The sequence below is a fragment of the Callorhinchus milii genome, unplaced genomic scaffold (genome assembly GCF_018977255.1).
Source record: "Callorhinchus milii isolate IMCB2004 unplaced genomic scaffold, IMCB_Cmil_1.0 Scaffold24, whole genome shotgun sequence".
In the NCBI taxonomy this organism is placed as follows: Eukaryota; Metazoa; Chordata; class Chondrichthyes; order Chimaeriformes; family Callorhinchidae; genus Callorhinchus; species Callorhinchus milii.
Window position 1 is genome coordinate 3,256,428 of NW_024704765.1, and position 22,043 is coordinate 3,278,470.

General features: G+C 44.3%; 1 protein-coding gene across 1 annotated transcript in view; it reads right to left on the reverse strand.

Moving 5' to 3' along the window:
* Positions 1-21,810, reverse strand: part of hspg2 (heparan sulfate proteoglycan 2) — a 197,386-nt gene extending 175,576 nt beyond the window's left edge. The window contains exon 1 of the mRNA XM_042343774.1: positions 21,672-21,810. Coding sequence (XP_042199708.1) covers positions 21,672-21,749 — 78 coding nt within the window. The 5' untranslated portion in view covers positions 21,750-21,810. The remainder of the gene's footprint in view (positions 1-21,671) is intronic.
* Positions 21,811-22,043: the final 233 nt, after the last annotated feature.

Genomic DNA, 22,043 nt, shown 5'->3' on the forward strand with positions numbered 1-22,043 from the left:
GTACCTGATATGGCAGTGTAGATGGTACAGGGCGATGGCGGGTAATTGGAGTTGAGGTCCAGATCAGTTATGATGTTATAGAACTGCAGAACAGGCTTGAGGTGCTGAATGGCCTCTTCCTGTTCCTATGTTCCCTCCTGGGAATAGTCACATCCAGCTAAGTACAAAATCCAACTATTAAAAGCAAATTTGAGCTTTTCTGCAGATAATTGATGCTCAGGAGATTTCAAAGATGTTGCTGAATCCTTTAGCCAGTAGAAAACCAAATGAGATAAAACATTCTCCAAAATGCTGCAGTTACTCGAGTCCAGGCAACTGATCTGCCATTCCTCCACAACAGAATCTTCTTATTTTTTAAATGAGATCCAGATGGAAATCGTCAGCTGGATCACAGTGGTAACACTTACCTCTCTCTCTCTCTCAACTCAAGATTGATTGAGATCACATCTTTATTTTAGAGCTTATTTTCTTCAACTTATTTTGTACTGATTGATTTTTTTTAAAATAATATAAGACCTCTCCCTAACGGCAACTCTTCAAAAAAAAAATCACAGTCAGAGTTCTTCAACTAACTTCAGCTGGAATGAAGGGAACGTGAGGGACAGCATGGAAGTGTTGTGGTTGACCACCAACCCAAGCAAGAGGTTTGCTAAACTTCCATTTTAAAAGCAGCAAAATGTTAGAAATTCATCCCATTCCACTGTCCCCGTGAAATAAAATTGTTCTTTCATAAGTATTGGCAGAGCGGAATCCTTACGTGCACCATCGCAGGGCTTCCTATAAAACGTTAGAACACGCCATAGGAAAATGTGAATCAACGTCAAGTCAACTCGGTTACACTGAGGCAAGCTATTTCAGGTCACACAGCAGCAATTGTGAGCCAGCATTTTTCTCCACACAAAAACCCGTTTATTGATTTCTCAGCTGTAAGACATGCAAGAGGACATTTTAGACCAAATGTTACTTCCTGAAGTCAACCGAGCCACTTCTAAAACAGCTGGGAAGGGAGGGTGTGGGTGGAGATGAGCATCTCTCACCACACGGTGTGCTGACACACGCACACGCACGCGCGCGCGCGCACACACACACTCACACACACAAACACACACAGCCTTTCATTGTTTCAGTTTTCAAATCTTGTCCAGAGTTGTCAATGATGTGAGTGCCACAAATTTATTCTCTAATGATAATAATACTTGCATTTGATACAACGTCTTATCACACCATCGAGACGCCTCGAAGAGCGTCATAGAACACATTGTAAAGTGAATTGACTATATCTATGTGGGCAAAACAGCGTCCCACAAACAGTCGTGGATTGAGTGACCAAATAATTATTATTATTATTATTTTTTGAAGAGATTATTACCCCAGAAAAGCGATCGACTAACAACCGGATTCCTACCTATTGCTAAGTAAACAGAGGTGTGTGGAGTAAGGAAACTTGCTCAACTTTTTGCCCCGCCTGGGAATCAAATCCAAACCCTCTCGCTTGCGAGGCGAGTGCTCTGACCAACACACTACACTACAGGACTCAAAGATTCTGCCTGAATCCAATATTTCCGAACTTTTGGGAATACTTTTTGGGAACTCTTTGGGAACAGAGAAGTGTCAAAGCATTAAATAAAATCCTTGTTCGATATAGTGCTTGAATTAATATTGACTCCAATCACTCAAATTACAATGTAGATGCTTATACGCTGAAAAGAATCAAATCACCAAAGAGATAAAAGCACTTGCATTTTCTACATTCCTTTATCAGGTCAAAATGTCTCACAATACCTTACAATAACTACTTTTTTTTTGCCTTGTTACTATATTAATAATATTCCTTGCAGTTGATAACTGCCAGGAATCAAACCCAAATCTCTCGCTTGTGAGGCGAGTGCTCTAACCACTGAGCTACAAGACTCCAAGACGTCATATCTTCTAGACGCTTCAAAGCCCTTCACAGAATATACTATAAAGTGGACTGACTGTTTATATTGTTGCCTCACCACTTCAGAGTCTATAACGGCGCTTAAAAGGGAATTAGATAAATACTGTAATTGGAGAAATATTATAAGCTACACGGTTAGAAGAGGAGAATTAGATTGGAGTCGAGTGCTCCAGAGCAGAGCAAACTCTAGCCGAGAGAACACAAAAAAGAGTCCAATGTAGAGCCTGTTACATTATCCATTTCAACCACAAAATAAAGTCACCACAGTTTACACCTCAGTTTATCTGTTTTTATGTTAAAAGCTTTGAGATGTCCACCTGAGGTGAAACTAACTATATTGAAAAAAAGTAGACTTATTTAATGCTGTAACATTTCTTTGAAAATCATCACAACCGTCCCCAAAAGTTCAGAATTATTGGATTCAGGGAGAATCAATATGCGTTGTGTTGACGACCGGGGTTGTCTATTCCTCAACGTGATCTGACTCTGAAGTGGAAGAGTTTATATTGAAGTAGCACGTTTGCTTGTGTCCCCACAGAACACGTGAACCTCAGCATCTCAACCGGCCAACGGTACCCACAGCCTGCAAACGGGTCTGGAGCGAGGCAGTCGTGGAATCAACACCGTAGCAAGCAATCCAAATGAGCACAGCAAAGCCAGGTTATCTAATGGCTTCTTGCTGGACACAATGGAAGCGATTACAAAAAGATGTACGCTGATAACACAATAAAACACCGGGTGATTTCTGGCAGACACAACACAAAGGCTGTACAGTGTGCTCAGCCGTCACTTCAGCAGACGCATACTTCAAAATCAGACAGACAGCGCTAACATTCTTCTAGTTCACATGCCCACACTCTGTACAGAGGAGGATTGGTTACATGGCTCATCAACCCTGAAGCTTATAAAACATCAACAGATCAGGCTGCGGACAGCTATGTGCTCCGTGTATTCAGGTACGGCTTTGGTGGTGGCGGCCTTGGATTTGAATTATCATTGACAAATATTAATTAAACAAGGAGAACAATCAAACCCAAATGTGAGTTATTTATCGAATGATAACAACCAAAAAGCAGAGTCCAATGTGGTCATGTCACTATAAATCACCATTACCCTATCACTATCTCATTCATTTTCATCTCATTTTGGTTCATGCTTTTGGCTCCACTGTGATGCTCTTCACAGCCTGCCACATTTGCTGGCCAGGGTTACACATAGGGGAGTCAACTCCCAAGGAACCAAACCGCCAGAAGGAGTCAATACTTTCAGTGGAAAAGAAAATGGGGAAAGAAAAACAACAACAAAATCATATTTGTATGCACCCTTCTCATTGGGAGGACATGCCAAGGCGCTGGGCAATCAGTGTTTCGGACCCAAGCTGGGGGTCGGAGTTGGGAAGGGTAGAGAGCGGGGGGGGAACTAGGGTGATCGAAGACACTGTCGAAGAGGAGGGTCTTGAGATGGATCTTCAAGGAAGCAAGGGAAGGGGCGAGGCGGAGGGACTGCGGGATGGAGTTCCAGGGGGTGGGGGCAGAGTGGCTGAAGGCCCATTCGTCAATGGTGGGGCAGGCGAGGTGGGGGATGTGAAACAGGCCGTTGAGTGGAAGGAGCGGGCAGGTTTGCAGGGGATTAGGAGGTCGCAGATGTAGGGGGGAGCGAGGCCAAAGAGGGCTTTGAAGGTGAGAACCACAACCTTGAACTGTATCCTCTGTGTGATGGGAAGCCAATGGAGTCAGGCGAGGATGAGGGTGATAGGATTACGGAGCCTGGTATGGGAGAGGACTCAGGCTGTAGAGTTTGAATGACGAGGAACAAATCTGCCCCAAATGTGTGTATGATCCTCTCATTCTCAACTCTCAGGTGACTGACTGCAGCATGTTTCAGAGGAAGGACATTGTCTATCACAGCCTCACACTCTCATGTCGAAGCACTTAAAAGCAGCCAACTGGGCAGGCCGACAGCAGAGGATTCATTAATTTCCCCTTCAATCAGAACATGGAAAAGCAGTGGTTATAATGCCCTGTGACAAAATGGTGGTTGGGATCCATAAAGGAGACTTCTGTAAAACCCATGAGCTTTCAGTAACATCAAATATTTGAAAGCAGGATATTGGTGCGATACAATAACAATAATCCTTTCGTTTGATATAGCGCCTTCTCACATCTTTGAGATGTGTCAAAGCACTTCACAGAATATACTGTAAAGTGAACTAACTGTATATTTTATGGGCGAAATGAAAGAGATGAATGTGAACAACCTCTCGGGGAATTAAATTATTTCATCGACCATTAAGAAACTCCATATAAATCTGATTTTGAACTTTTAAGAACACATATGCTTTACGTGATCAGATTACTTAACTCCCTAAACACACACAAGTTTGTCCAGTTTTACTTCTACGAAAATTGATTTAACAGTCCACATCATTTTTTAATTACACAATAGGTCTGTGATCCAGATGTGTAATTTGTAGTATAATCTTTGACCAAATTTTGTAAGACTTGTGCTTTTACCCAGAGTAAAAGTAAATTCACTCCAAGTATAAAGATTATTATCAAATTTGGAGTTACCTGGATTTGTTCATCGTGGAAAGTGTTTCTGCCCAATAACAGTAAACTAAGTGAAGACACACAGCAGCAGTCAATGTTAATATAATCTTGCATTTATATAGCACCCTTCACACAGGGCAAGTCTCAAAGTGCTTTACAGAAATGGTGCCCGACACCAAGCATGGATGGAGGAAAAGGCTGGTGACTGAGACAGTTTGCTGACGGAGCGGAGAGCAGGACAGTGTGGAGTCCTGTAGCTCAGTGGTTAGAGCACTCGCTTTGCAAGTGAGAGACCTGAGTTCAATTCCAGGCAGAGGGCGAAATCCTGGGGAAGTTTCCTTACTCCACACAGAGCCTAATAATAATCCCTCCAAAACCAAAAACAATAATAAATTGGTCATTTTCAATCTACGACTGTTTGTGGGACATTGCTGTGCGCAATTGGCTGCCGCCTTCGCCCACAAATATACAGTCAATTCACTTTACAGTGTGTTCTGTGAAGCGCTTTGGGACGTCCTCCCGACGTGAAAAGCGCTATATCAAATGCAACGATTATTATTATTATTATAGTGAGGTTGGAGAAAGTCCCATATATTGGGGCGGGCGAGAACGTAAGTGATTATTAGGTGAGAGTGAGGATACTGAAACTGATCCACAGTGAAACCAAGGGGGAGAGGAGCCTGGTGAGAACGTGGGAAATGGCTACGTGCAGCTTAAGAGTGGATAAACATACCAGCGATTGAGTTTCGGATGAGCCGAAGCTTGTGAATGGTAGAGAAGGGAAGACTGACAAGCATTGGAGAAGTCAAGTTTGGAGGCAACAAAGCTAAGGGTTTTGGCCACATTGAGTGTCAGACAGGGAGCCAGAAGCTGACAATCAGAGCAGACCTGTCCTGCAATAGCACCACTGACAAGCAGCCCACTTGGCCAAGGAAATGCCTACATGTTTCAGGGGAATTAGGAAAAGTTGCAACAGGCAAAGGGATGTTGGAGGGAAGAACAAAGGAAAATAATTACCTTTGCAGAAAATGAGGCTTTTCTTGTATCCGGTGCAGGAGTGTGGGAGATGCCAACAAGAGATACCCAGATACAGTGTTTGCATGAAAACTGAATCCTTACTCCAAAGTCCAGTGGACCTCAGGACTCAAGGGATAGACGTAAGAAAAAGAAATGCAGACAGGATTCCCACTCCTAATTGTTATTCAGTGGCCACACATATGAGAGAGAGGCTGTACAGTATATCACGTGAAACACTTTCAGACACCTTGAAGATATGATAAAGGTATATCAAATACAAGGCTTATTATTACTGTTACTATTATTAACTGGAGCCGGGAACTAAAACCTGAGCAGACCGTGCCTTCAGGGGAGGGAGGAGGAATTAAGAAAATAAATCAATGTGAATTAGTGTCAACATATTAAGAGAACAAATCAACATATTTAGTGAAAGAGACCAAAGATACGAACAAGACAGCTCTACTGAAATCTTATGTTCATCAAACTCTGAACCAAATGTCTCATAAAAAACTATGCGTTTGTAATATAATCTATACCCTATTGACGTGCAATCATGGAAGGGTTTATAGTACTCACTGAAAATGGAACTACAATGAGACTGAAGTGACACTGAGATCCTCCATCAGAAATGAGTGAGCACATTAATACAGACCATTTCATTTCTCAATCTGTTCTTCTGTCCCCCACCCACAGCCAACATAACCACCCTCTGGAGATGGTAAGTTAGCAGCATTGGCTGAGCTCACAGATGGACTGGTTTTAATCACACACACTCACAACTCTGGCCTATTCACAACTTCGAGAGATCAAAACTTCAAGCACAGGCATGTAGGGAGCGGTCTTCAAAGAGGCAGTATCGCTTTTTATCTATTGAATGTAATGCCGTGTGTAAACACCGCTAACAGAACCTTTCGCCACCACCCCTCGCAAAGCAGGGTGATTGGTGCTTGTAGAATTTGTGAAATTTATGACTGAATTTCCATTTCCAGTGTTCCAATAGCACAGGAGTGTAATCATCACGTTTACAAATCAAGTTGATTTGGAGGATAGGTTTATGAATTAGGGTAACTTTTCTAACGATAGATCACCAGACAGCTGAAACAACCAGACATTCTGGCATGAACATGAACAAGCCGTGGTGATGAATTCAAACGCTCAATTTTGGGATGCGGTTAAACATAAAGATCCCATGACACTATTAGGAAAGGGAAGGGAGTTTCCTCCCGCTATCATGGCCAATATTCCTCCTTGTGTGGTGGGGTGAAGGACAATGTTATGTTACTTCCCAAGTCAATATAGGGGTCATAAATGCAAGCAGTGACATAAGGAGCTGGTATGGTGCCTCAAAAGCCCACATAGAAACAGTCAAAGTCTTGCAGAAATCCCCAATGATTTACAATTCACTGCTTGGTAATTCCAATTGGCCATGTAAATTGGACTCGAGAGTGTCAGCGACAAGTCAACCATGTCACGGAAAGAAAATAAACCACTGACCTCCTGCTGGCAGACAATGGCCAGACAAAACAAGGAGAATGAATGGTGGTTGGGTTTGTGATTGGGGGGAAAAGAAAATGATCCTTTTTATCTGGGAGTGTATTTACACAGACTGTTCCTGTGTCGTCAAACTAAAGAGCACTGAATCAGGCGAGAAAACAGCATTGAGGCAATGAATAGTTTGAAATGTCAATTATGTCGGGGAATAGTTACTACAGTGTGTTGGGGGGTTGCTACTGGCTCCACACAGATTCGGGGTCAAACACAAAAGATGGAAAACGTTTCACTAATTCCCCTTGAAATCCCATTATTTGGGGGAAAATGAAACAGCTGCTTCCAGTGTCTCCTCTTCTGTTTCAATGGCAAAACAGTTTAAACTGACTTGTGTCGACTGGTGCCGCCACTGTAAGCGAGACCCTTGGAGAGTCTATTTTCTGTTTAACAGCCGAACAAGTCTCAACAGCAACAACAGTGCTGGTTTGACAACTTGCAAACCTACATTGTACATCAGATACACATCAAGCAGAACAAACTCAAAGGGACTGGATTGTATGTATTCTTCTATCCGTAGACCAACCAAAATACTATTTTTTTTAGCAAAAGGCTAACTAATTGAAAGGATCCAATTGCAACATCTGTTTCCACGAGGCCATTCTGAAGGTCCCCTGCTGAACACCACCTCTAGGAGGACAGGTGATATTCAAGGGAAACTAGGTGGGGGTGGATTATGGACACAAGCCAAACCTTGTTCTCCTCCAGTTCAGACGTTGCTGATGGTTTGAAGCAGCTGCAGAGGGGGAGGAAGGAATCTCAGTTCATAACATTATTGATGGAACAATAACGGACTCCACTGCAACTGCCACAGAAATTCAGGACTTCACTAAGAGATAACCAACACTTTCTCCTGAAACATTTTCACCTTTTGAATACCTCCTTGTTCAGACCTTTAATACTGAACATCCCCGTCTCCTAAGCAAACGGTGACAATTATTCTGTCACATATTTGTTTTGTCCACCAACTTTGTCATTTTCCATGAACCACAGATAGACTGACCATCAGCAAATCATCCTTTCCCAGTGGCATTGTCCTTTTTAAGATCATATTTTCCAAACTTGTACATGCAGCCAGATATCAAAAACATCCGGAGAAAAGCATCTTTTTGCCTCCACTCCTCTGTCAAACATGAGGACTGGTGCTGGATATGTACAATAACTGGGGCATAATCTTCTGTCAACCCAGACAAAGGCATTAACCGTGCATTTATTGCCATCATAACCTTATCCTTGTCTGGTCCAATATTCACATATACATATTCTGGCAAAAAAANTTCTGCTCCAGTGGCAGGGGAACATCCAAATCATTTCTAGTTGCCCTGAATTGAGGGCAGTAAAGTAAGCGCATCCTGCACTGGTTATGTTGGTCAACAAAAACATATTACATTTGTACAGTGCCTTTCACATCAGGAGGACGTCTCAGGGAGCTGGACCGTCAGGGCTCTAGACCGAACAGGAGTTTGGAATCAGGAGGGAGAGAGGGCGGGGAGCGTAGGGTCAGGTGGGTGACCGGAGGAGAGGTCGAAGGGGAGGGTCTTGAGAAGTGACGGAGAAAGGCGAAATGTACGAAGCAATGGAATAACCTCCAATAAGGATGGTGTGGTACATTGTACAATACAATACAAAAAGTGATAAGACATCCGTCTTATTCTCCTCTTCCTAGTGAGTCAGATCACCACTGAAGATTAGTCCACCAAGATCTGAGTGTAGATAACCCTCAGAGAGACTGGCCACATGGACAAGTATCGTTTCCAGCCCTGTCAGTTCCTACGCTTTGGGCTTGGAGTAAATACAAACGATCTCATAACTAAGAATCAATAAATCTTGCCACATCTGCCCAACACGAGATTTCACTTGTTCCCAACCACTTCCACGATTATGTATTGCATATTATTTAAGTTACGTGGTGCTCTGGTCAGATAGAATGCTCTGCGAATAATCGAAAAAGGAAAGTAACAGGTAACATAAAGTGAGTAAAACATGGTCACACAGAGAAGAGAATTCACAGAGAGACAAACTTTTGCTTTGGACTTGGGTGAACCTTCACCACCATCCAAGCTACGGATCCCTGGCTGCTATTAGAGATTCTTATAGACCAGCTGTTACTGTTGATGTTCGCTGTGTGTTGCTGAAATTACATCCCGTGTAATGGTACATTTCCACCAATAACCCCCCACACTCCCCCCCCCCCCCCCCCCCCCCCCCCCCCCCCGCCGCCCCCCATCTGCTCCTATAAGATGTCCCTGAGCAGATCACTGCAGGAGCACTGATCACAGTGGCATCACCCACAAATGGGTTAAATTACGTGAGGAAAGCCCATCAGGTCTGAACAGTCACCGCTCAGCTGACCGCACCACTCCTGTGGTTTACCAGAATGATTTTATTACAAAGGAGTTGCTGACATGAGCCCCACCCAATAACAACAGAATGTGGGTCTTTTCGAGATTATTTGTCTTTAGATATGGCTCTTATAGTCATCCCTTGGGGCTCCGAGACAGCCTGACTTGTGAGGATAGAATTCTGAGTGAATTGAGGGCAGTGTGTGTAACACGCCTCAGATTATCCTCACATCAAAACTTGCCTTTCACCTCGAGCAAAGGTTTTATGGAGTTTGTTCTTATAATGAAAGTGGGAGTTGGCAATGGTGCTACATTTAATGAAACCTTGTTTCTGTCCTTTCTGGAAGGAATTACAGTTGCAAACAGTTTGTAAATATATAATTATTTGCACATTGAGAGCATCTAGTATGGAGCGTAAGGCAGATCGAGGAGAAATCTGACTTTTGGGGTCTAATGGAGCAAGTGGATCACAGGGAACATGCACGTATCCATGTGAATCATTCGGAACATTTCTGAATTACAGACGCTTCTCACCAGTAAAAATGTTCCCAAGCTGCTTCAGTGAGTCATATTTCAAACTCAGCAGTCACATTTTTTCCATAAGAAAAACAATAATACAGGAATCAGGACTCTGCTGTGATGTCCCACACAGCTCAAGAGTCTTCCAAAACTCAAAAACAAGGCTCACATGTATCGCAGTAACTTTGGCTTGCTTCCCCTCACTCTCTGCGTTCAAAACCCTCCAACATACCTCTCTAACTGCGTCAACATTGGTCCCAGTCATATTGGTTAGGTTTTTTTGAGGCATTCATTCTACATAAGAAAGCTGGGCCTTCTACAAGGCTCGGCTTTTCATCCTGTACATCAATAACCTGGAAGCGAGAATAAAATGGACCATTTCGAAGTTGACAGCTAACCCTTAAAGAAAGCTTAAAGGAAGAAACACTTTTTTATAACAACAAAACGAAACAAAACCAACCTGCATTTAGCACAGAGCTCTGTGTTTTCAGCCCCTGGCGAGACCAATTTGCAAAAGGCAAGAGTATAAAATCCACTTGCCTGCTCCGAGTGGGAATACTGGAAGCTTAGTTCCACTAAGCTCACGCCAGCACCTCAGCATCCACCTCAGCATTGCACCCTCCACCTCAATGTGCAACCTGGGCGTTTTATTCGATCCTCAACTGTCCTTTCTCCCCCATATCCGTGCCATGACCCCCTCTGCCTTCCCCCACCTCCGCAACATTGCCCGACTCCGCCTCTGCCTCATAGCGATATAAAAGGGGAATTTGTTTGCTGCTTAAAACACTGTATTATCGCATCCCACAATCACACACAACGCTCCACAAATCCCTTCCGTCTAGACATACATACCATTTACTAACTTAGAAAATAAGCTTCTACAATCCCACACCAATATATCCATGTTGTGTTTTTATAATAGTCATTTCCTCTAAATTATCCAGTTGTGAATGTCTGAGATTCAATTACAGACTTAATTTAACAATGGATTTACGCCAAAAGTTTACAACGGCTTTAAACACCACAAAATTACCTCTTGAGGAAAATAATCCAGTACTAAAATCAGTTAATAATCACTCTCCTTGTTCTAATGTTTGTTTGTATCATGCACTTAATTATAACATTTGCATCTAAAAATTCACGCGGTGAGCACTCACCTAAGATTTCACAGAAACCAAGTATTTTCTACCTATTTATTATGTCTCCTTCTAATAATAATACTTGCGTTTCATAAACGCTTTATCATGTCTTCGAGACATCTCAAAGTGCTTCACAGAATATATTGTAAAGTGACTGTATACTTTGGTCGAAATGTGGCAGCCCTAATAGAAAATTACCGCTTAAAAATGTGTTGTGATCATCTGTACTCTGGGGCATTGCATTACATTACTCACATCGGTTTCTAAAGATAAAATATTTTACTCAATGCTTTTACCCCGAGGCCTCAATGGTCCAACAAACAACAACAAATGCCACTTATATAGCATAAGCCAAACAGAGAAGGCAATTCCCCGTCACAAACAGCTACATAATCTCCCGGGGGGTTCACTTCACGGGGGAGAGATGAAGGGATTGATTGAGGGTGTTGACCAATGGTGTGACAAAGACATTGGGTTTCCAGAGATTGGGTTTTGAAGGCAGGTTAACAAAGGCTAAAAGTGAAGCGTTTGGGAAACAGATTCAATGAGGGAAGTAAAACAACAACAAGTTGCATTTACACAGCGCCCATCACCTGGACCACTTGCCAATGGCAGAGGCTGACACCGAGCCGGGTGGGGGTGGGGGTGGGGGTGGGGGGGGAGGTGACCGCAAGCACAATCAGCAAGGACGGTCTTTAAAAGAGGGGAAGTCATAGTTACAGTAAACAAATACACTTGAACACTGTAGTTTTACTAGAGCTGCTCAATACTGTTACTTCCCTCGCTCGCGCTCTCGCTCTCTCTCTCTCTCTCTGTCCATTTACAAGTCATTTACAGAGTTTAACACCCCCCCCATAGAGACCCAACGGGATATTCTACTCATTTCAACAGCTCAGACACTCAGTTATGCCTCAAAACACAAGCAGCAGCCAAGTACAGTCAGTTATCATCTGATTAAATATGATTCAGGAATGATTTGCTCTAATTTGTTTCCTAAAACCCGGGAGCGTAAAGAAAGGTTCTTGGGCTACTCAAAGGGTGTGCGCTGCCACCTTGGATAACCAGAAACATAGCGTGGGTTTCCCCCAAAGCAGACAGACATTCTCCCCGCAGATTATTGGCGTAATTAGGAAGGTCAGGGTGGAGCCATTGACTAATGATTCAGAAATGCAAGTGTTGTGCTGATTTGTGAGTTTCAGATTAACCACAGGACTATCTGGAAGGCGAGAGAGCCTTTGCTGACTGCAAACTCCTCAACAGGATATAAGAACATTATTTTCAGCTAAATGCAGGGTAGACTGAGGAGGACAACATGTTTAGCAGATCTACAGTGAGTGGGTAGCAAAGAACTAGTGTGAGTGTGGCCGATCAGGACCCCAGTTTGGCTCAGGCAGTCAGAAGGCTGTGGGTTATGGTATATTCCAGCCCAGTACTGGGGGAGTCTGTACTGTCAGAGGTGCTGTCCTTCAGATGATCTGTTAAAGAGGTGCTATCGTCCTGTTTTCCGGATAAAATGTAAAGGTTCTGTTATTGGAAAAGAGAAAGGAGTATCTTCCAGGTTTCTGGTCAAAAATCATTCAGGTAAACTGGTCTTTCTCTCCAAACTTGTTTGAGGGACCGAGTTTGGCATATTTGTTTACAAACAGTCACTACAATTGACAGAAGGTAAGGTTCAGACTGGATTAGGAATGGTTGAGTGCTGTTGGGTGACACCCGGCTCTATAAAGAGAAGTTGTTGTTGTTGATCCTGTGACGGGACATTCTGACATAACCTCATGTGAACTGAAGATGCAAAAAAAATTAGTTTTTTAAAAAAAAAGTCGAACCCCAAAGGTAATGCCACACACACACACACACACACACACACACACACACAGCAACACACACGGCAACACACACACACACACGGCAACACACACATACACACACACGGCAACACACACACACACACACACACACACACACACACACACACACAGCAACACACACACACAGCAACACACACACACACACGGCAACACACACGGCAACACACACACACACACACACACGGCAACACACACACACACACACACACACACGGCAACACACACACACAGCAACACACGGCAACACACACACACACACACACACGGCAACACACACACACACACACACACGGCAACACACACACACACACACGGCAACACACACGCGGCAACACACACACACACACACGGCAACACACACACACACACACACACAACACACACACACACACACACGCAACACACACACACACACACACACACACAGCAACACACACACACACAGCAACACACACACACAGCAACACACACACACAGAGACACACACACACACACGGCAACACACACACACACACAGCAACACACACACACACACACACAGCAACACACACACACACACACAACACACACACACACACACAGAGCAACACACACACACACACACACACACAGCAACACACACACACACATACACACACACACAGTAACACACACAGCAACACACACACACACACACACACACACGGCAACACACACACAGAGAGCAACACACACACAGAGAGCAACACACACACACACATAAGAACATAAGAATTAGGAGCAGTAGTAGCCACTCGGCCCCTCGAGCCTTCCCCCCAGTCAGTAAACTCACGGCTGATGTATTCTAACTCCACTTCCCGCCTTATCCCCATATCTCTTAATCCCTTTATCCACAAGAAATCTATCAATCTCAGTCTGGAATATGTTCAAGGACTGAGCATCCACAGCCCTGTGGGGTAGAGAATTCCATAAATTCACTACCCTCTGAGTGAAGAAGTTTTCCCTCAACTCAGTGCGAACGGACTTACCCTTAATTTTAAGACTGTGACCCCCGGTTATAGTTTCTCCAACCGGGAAAAACTCTCCCACTATCTATTCTGTCGCGCCCCTTAATAATCTGATAGGTTTCGATAAGATCACCTCTCAGTCTTCTATATTCTAGAGAATATAGGTCTAAATTGCTCCACCTATCCTCGTAACTCATCCCCCTCATCCCAGGTACCAACCTCGTGAATCTACGCTGCGCTCCCTCTAAGGTGTGTGTCCTTTCTTAAATAAGGAAACCAAAACTGCACACCATACTCTCGGTGCGGTCTCACAGGGCCCTATACAGTTGCAGCGAGACTTCCCTACTCTTATAGTCTAACCCTTTTGTAACAAATGCCAACATACCGTTAGCCTTCCTAATTGCACACACACACACACACACAGAGTAACACACAGAGCAGCAGAATACACAGAGTCAACCCAGAGGAAGAACTGTGAGAAAATCCAACATCTGAGGCGTGCCTGTAATTTTATTGCCTTCCAGAACATCTGCCTCTTATTTTCATTGATTGCTTTCCGTTTCATGTAAAATTACTTTTCTTACTCCTGCATTGGATTTCCACATGCACAAGGCTGTAAATGTGACTGTGAAAACTGGGCCCAATAAGGAGATTCTACTATAATATAGTATAAAAGTAGCCTTCATTGAAAGGCTACAGTTTCACTGAAAGAAAGACTAGTTTCATCCACAAAATACAGTAAATTCTCTTTACAGTGTATCCTGTGAAGCGCTTTGAGACGTCTCAATAACATGAAAAGGCACTATACCAAATGCAAGGATTATTATTATTATTAATACAGAGTCTAACAACATCACAATTACATGTGTAAAGCGCCTTCCATGTCGGGAGGACGTCCCAAGGCACTGGACAATCAGCGTTTTGGCCGAGCTGGGGGTCGGGATTGGGGCAGGTGGAGGGCAGAGGGAAAGGGGGGTGATCGAAGGCACGGTCAAAGAGGAGGGTCTTGAGATGGGTCTTGAAGGAGGCGAGGGAGGGACGTCGAGGCAGAGGGACTGTGGAATGGAGTTCCAGAGGGTGGGGGCGGAGAGGCTGAAGGCTCACTGAAGGCGGGGGAACATGAAGCAGGCCGGAGCTCGCTGAGCGGAGGGAGCAGGCAGGTGGGCAGGGTAGGAGGTCACAGAGGTAGGGGGGAGCAAGACCATGGTGGGCTTTCATGGTGAGGACCAGTGATACTACTAATAATATTACATACAGGGTTTTCTCAAAGAGCTTCCAATCAGGTTAGCACCATTTTACATAACACACAATCAACTGCATTTGGAGTATTATTTCAAGTTTCCTGCAGCTCAAAGCTTCAGAGACCAATAACTTCATATCCTTCTGTCTCAGAGGCTGAAATCAGTTGTACTTAGAAATATTATCTGGAACACAAGTCGAGATGAAGTTGAAAACCGCATGGAAAGATGATGGAATCCATGGAGTCTACTTCCCAAGTCTTTCACTAGCTTCTTCGCTAAGTGATTAACTTTTATTTAGGCAAGCCCCATCCAGGCTCTGATCTCATTCCTGTGGAATGATCAAGGAGATTCAATGTGGGAATGTACTGTACGCTGTTCCTTTAACTGTCAAAGTGCTGAAGAATATTTTGCTCTGAAGGGGAATGAAAATTCCTGCTGTTGGCATGACCAATGCATGCAAATAATCTGTAGGAAGGATTGGATTAGATTTACTAATGTACTCTAGAGCAGAAGAGAATAGGTCTACAGGATCCTGCAGCGCAGTGGTTAGAGCACTCGCCTCGCAAGCGAGAGGACCTGGGTTCGATTCCCGGGCGGGGTGAAACGTTGAGCCAGTTTCCTTACTCAACACGCCTCTGGTTACCTTGCAGTAAGTACGAACCTGCCTGTTAAGACAATTGGCGGATCGTTTTTCAGGGATCGTTTCAAATTTTCTTTAAAACAAAATAATAATAATAATTTGATCACTCAATGCACGACTGTGTGGGGAGCGCTGCTGTGTGCAATCGGCTGCTACGTTTCGCCCACAAAATATACAATCAATTCACTGTACAGTTTATTCTGTGAAGCGCTTTGAGACATCTCAAAGACACGATAAGGCGCCGTATTAAATGCAATTATTATTATTATTACAGCAATCTGGAAATATTTGCTATTTGAAATCCTTGATTTGGGAGAATTCACTGTAGAGCAATATGTTTTGTAATCCCACTGCATTGTACAACACCCACATTATCCAGGAAAGGACCTAAAACCAGAGTATTAAAAGAACCATAATGTGGCTGAGAAACTTAGAGAACGGGTCACAATAAAAAGGAGGCAATTTACTGATCAGGTTATTTTAAACTGTACCTGAATTCAAGCCGGAGAGCCTGAAATCCAATAAATACAAATTCTGCAGACTCAGTAAATTGTGTGAAACATTAGATGTTGAAAATGTTGAAACGTGAATTCACCCAAATAACAGCTGCGAGCAAAAACCACCGTCTTTTTACAAGTGTGACAGTGAATTCGACAAATCCTATTGTGTGCATCTATATTCAGAAAGTGACAGCGGTTCCTTCGTTTTCAAACCCAACCACAATCTACTTGTCCAGAGCAAAAGAAGTTTAGCTTTAACCACAAAGTAGTCTAACCATTAATTGTGCCAACCGCAACCAGCAGTGCGTCAGCCTGGCTCAGTCGCCTGAGTCAGAACATTGTGGGTTCAAGCCCCACGTCTAGTCCAGGTTTGACTAGACAAACTCCCCGCTCGTTGGGCTTTCCAACTCTTCCCTCCACAAGCTGTAGATTATTCAGAACTCTGCAGCGCGTGTCCTCTCCCGCTCTAAACTCCATCACCACCCTCCCCGCCCGGCTTCACTGGCTCCCCATCCCCCAGAGGGTCGAGTTCAAAATCCTTGTCCTCACCTTTAAAGCCTTCCATGGTCTTCCCCCTCCCTACCACTGCGACCTACTGAATCCTTACCAACCTACCCGCTTTTCCGCTTGGTGGCCACTGACCTGCTCCATGTCCCCCAGCCTGGCCGCCCCACCACCAGCGGTCACCTTTAGCCTCTCTGCCCCCAACCTCTGAAATGCCAGCTCACGGTCCCTTTCCCTCGGCCCCTCTTTTTCCTCTTTCAAGGCGTGTCCCAAGACCCTCCTCTTTGACCGCACCTTCGATCATCCTCCGACCCACTTGTCCTCCACCCCTCGATTCCAACCCCCAGCTCGGGAGCAAACCCTTCACTGCCCACAACCTTAGGACTTTCTCCCGATATGAAATATGCTGTATAAATGCAATTTATTGTTGTTGTTTTCTAGATGAGAAGAGTCCGACGTCCAGAATGGCACTGCAGTGCAATGCAGGGGGAACGTTCCATTGTTGGAGGTGCTGTTCTTTGGACGAGACATTTAATTGAGGTCCCACCTACCTGTTCACAGGGACACTAAGATCCTATAGCACTACTTGAAAAGAGAAGGGAGTTTCTGGTGGTGTCCGAGTCAAATTCCCAGATAAAATGGATCATTCACCTCATGACTGCTTGTGGGACATCGCTGTGCACAAATTGGCTGTGCACAAACCGGCTGCGCATTTGCCTCCAAAACACACTCACTAACATTACCGTAAATCCTTTGAAGTGCTTTGAGATCCCAAGGCATGAAAGGGTGCTACATCAAAAAGGATTACTATTTATTTAACCCTATACTGTCATTTATTCAACAGGGAAAGGCGTCAATACGCATAACTATTCATGACAGATTAAAGTAGCAGCAACAAATTTGCACCCAGCAATATTCCACAAAGAACCAATTTCACCCCGAGGACCGTTGGCCAACACGAGGACACTCCTTTTTCTTTTCTTTTCGAATAGTGCCATGTAATTTGTAACATCCACCTGATGGGATCTCAGTTAAATGTCTGATTCGAAGGATGTCACCTCTGATAACTCAACACCGTTCCTGTCAGGATGATATCCCAAAGCATCAGCTCGAAATCCGCAGGTCAGTGCGCAACCAACTGAGCCAGGAAATACCTTTCCGCAATCAAGTAATACTTCCCGCTTAAGTGAAAGCAAACTTGAAAATCAATAACAACAACAACTTGCATTCACACAGCTCCTTTCACGCAGAGTAGCGTCCCGGAGTGCTTGTTACCCGACATGAATAGAACAAGTCAGACGTTACCCTAACGTGAATAGATCACTGCTTTACACATTCGCGGAGTTGAGTTGTGTTTTTTATGGCACAGAGTGATTCCTCGTGTAAGGGGAGCTTTGTATATTAAAATTAGATTTTCTAAAAATACTGCATCTGTGAAGTTCTCTCTTACGATAACTCTCAAAAGTGCTCATTACATTGCAGTACGTGGTACCGTGTCAGATTCCCACTGTATTTAGCATAGAAGGTATAGGAATGAGAGAGTCAAACCTCCCTGACTCATTAATAACCCCTGAAACTGACCACATCTTGTTGGGCTACTGTGTGTATTGTTAAGGTGGAATCTGAACAACAGCTTGCAGACAACTGCAACAACAACAACTTGCATTTTACAAAGCGTCCCTCACACAAGTTTAGCGTCCCAGAGCGCTTTGCTGAGCCGGGGAGAGGTGACCGTAGGCTCGGTCGAACGGCTTGCAGCGGAGAAGTTCACACTTCAACCACCTTCTACGTGTGAAGATGTTTTTCTAACCTTCATTTTAGTTCCTTTTGTGAATATTTTAAATGACTGAGTTCCCCCCCCCTCCCATATCCCACTCTCTACCCCATCATAAGTATACAATAATCCTGTATTGTAGGATACCTTATCACATTGTTGCAACGTCTCTGAGACACTGGCCTGCGTGGAGGGCACTACATAACCGCGAGATGTTGTTGTGCCAAAGTGCTTCACGGGATTTTACTGTGAAGTGTAGAGACTGTGTGTTTGTAGGTGAACAGGGCACTTAATTTGCACACAGCATGTCCCACAAACAAACCTTCGTAATTTTGACCTCTACAAGAATTGACTCAACAACAAATGACATTTACCTTTTGCTTTTCACGTCGAGCGGACGTCCCAAGGCCCTGGGGGATGGGATCAGGAGGGGTGTAAGGGTAGGAGGGAGGCCGAAGGCCCGGTCGAAGACGAGGGTCTCGAGATGTGCCTTGAAGGAGGCGAGGGAGGGAGCGAGGCAAAGTGACTGTGGGATTGAGTTCCAAAGAGTGGGGGCAGTGAGACTCATTCACAAACAAATAAATTACAGTTCTTTTGAAATCTAATTATGAAATATTTTCTCCCCCCTATCACTGCAAATTCTGATCTCCATCCCTATCAATGCCAGTCCCTGAGCAGCAGAAAACATCACTACCTTCACTGCTCGTGTCTTCTCACTGATGGAGATTATTCTAGATTCACATTTCAAATGCAAGGATTATTAGAGACAAAATGCAATGAGCCTTGGACAGTTAGAACTTTTTTTCCTGTAAAAACGTACGTATATTGTACTGAGAAAATATTTTGATAGTTTTAACCAAAATTCTGTAGCCTTAGGCAACTTCAGTGGTGTGGAATTTCACCAGAATTGTGATGCATTAATGATCTATTAAACTATTCCAGATTCCCATTTGTATATTTGAAATATCTGTATGGCCTTTGAATTTGATGCTGTGCACTTCTGTTCAACCATTTCACACAGTTAGTGAGAATTGCATCATTCACAATGTTCACAATAACTGGATTAATACAGGATCATCATCGGGATAGTTTATATACACATTTCTACAAAGTCACTGAAACGAACGGATAGGCGACGTATTGAACCGTTGACTATGTACAAGGGGCAGGGGCTTATAATCAGAAGAAAGACTTCACATCATAGGCACTCAGGTCAGGAAGCATTTCATCATACAGGAGGATGTGATGATGTGGAATGGGCTGCCCAAGGAGAGACAAGAATCAATAGGGCTGTTTAAACGTAAGACAGACAGAGACTTGGGAAAAGATCTGCCAATATCTCCATAGTTGTGGACCCGGTTTCGATTCCCGGACGGGGTGAAGCCTTGGCCAAGTTCCCTTACTCCAAACACCTCTGTTTACGTGGTAGTAAGTAGGAACCCGGTTGTTATAACAATATAAATAATAATCCTTGCATTTGATACAGCGCCTCATCACATCTTCGAGACGTCTACAGAATACACTGTAAAGTGAATTGACTATATTTTGTGGGGAGAAATGTGGCAGCCAATTGCGCACAGCAATTAGTCGATTGGCAGAGCGCTTGCCAGTGGTTATATTTCCTACAGAAAAAAGTTTGGTCATTCAAATCACGACTGATTGTGGGAGGGACGCTGCTGAGCACAATTGCCATGTTTCACCCACAAAATATACAGTCATTTCACTTTACAGTATACTTGTGGAGCGCTTTGAGACGTCTCGACGACGTGATAAGGCGCTGTGTCAAATGCAAGAATTATTATTATCATTACATTAAGATCTAATCAACTGAGACAACAGCCTCCATGAGCTCAAGGGGCTCCTCCTGTTCCCAGTGACTGTGACTGACTTCCCCACGATACAATGACAAGTTTCCACACATTTCCAAGAGGAACTCGCTGGTATCCACCTTCCTTCCCTGTGACGCCCTTTCACCCTCAAAGCCAAGTTTCTGACTCCTGTCCATATTAATGGCCACACGGTTGTAAAATAGCAATTTATAATTGAGAGCCCGGCGCTTTCACACAAGTGACGGCAAGTGTAGTGACTGGCTTGACTGACTGACTGTCCCAATGTCCAGCTAATACATAAACCGCCAAATTGCAACCACCGAATACATTTTCCAGATGAGGTTCAGCGTTTCAGATTGAACACAGTTCAGCTTTACAGGGATTTACATTCAACCCCCAAAATGTATTTCTAAAAACCAACTTCCCTGTGGTCCCCACTGATGCCACGAGAGTCTTTGAGAGTAACATTAAGTTAAAATAAACCCCCAACTCCCACCCCAGAAACTAAAGGATACGGCGCAGAGACAACAGGAGTTTATTCAAGGGATTGTTTTAGGGAAAACTATGAATAGAAGTTTCATACCTAAGGGCATAGCAACAGTGCCAGGCTCGTCAAGCCGAGAATCTTTACTGACAACAAATAAACACAGCGCAAAACCGTCCCTAATCAAACCAACACCTTTTGGGGGAATGTTTGAGATCGGGACCACCAGACGCTCACACTTCCACACACACACTCACACTTACACACTCGTACACACTTATAAACCATGTACACACTCACGCGCGCACACACACGCTCACCCTTATACACACACTTACACACTCATACACTTATATACACACACTTGTGCACACACTTACACACACACACACAAACTTTTCTGCAGTAACTTTGTTTTCTAAACGTTTGGGAAACTATCCCATTCCCCCTCTCTGTCTCTCTGTCTCTGTCTCTGTGTCTCTTATCTCTCTATCTGTCTCTCTCTGTCTCTGTGTGTCTCTCTCTCTATCTGTCTCTGTCTCTCTCTGTTACTCTGTCTCTCTGTCTCTCTCTGTGTCTCTGTGTCTTTGTCTCTGTCTCTCTCTGTGTCTCTGTCTCTCTCTGTGTCTCTGTCTCTCTCTGTGTCTCTGTTTCTCTCTGTGTCTCTGTGTCTCTGTCTCTCTGTCTGTCTGTGTCTCTGTCTCTCTGTCTGTCTCTGTCTCTGTCTCTGGTTCCGAGTAACATATAAAAAGTTAAGAAATGGAACCAAAAAAAACTTTAACGATTTGTACTTACACAAAGGGCAGAAGACAGTAACATCAGAGCGGGGAGGACGGTGCAGAGGAAACTGTGGGGAACTTTTCTCCGTTCCATTCCGTGGCCCCGGACACAGCCCCAGACACCAGACACCAGCCCAGACACCAGCCCAGACACAGCCCCAGACACCAGCCCAGACACCAGCCCAGACACCAGCCCAGACACAAGCCCAGACACCAGCCGACACCAGCCCAGACACCAGCCCCAGACACCAGCCCAGACACCAGCCCCAGACACGAGCCCAGACACCAGCCCCAGACACGAGCCCAGACACCGCCCCAGACACCGCCCCAGACACCAGCCCCAGACACCAGCCCAGACACCAGCCCCAGACACGAGCCCAGACACCGC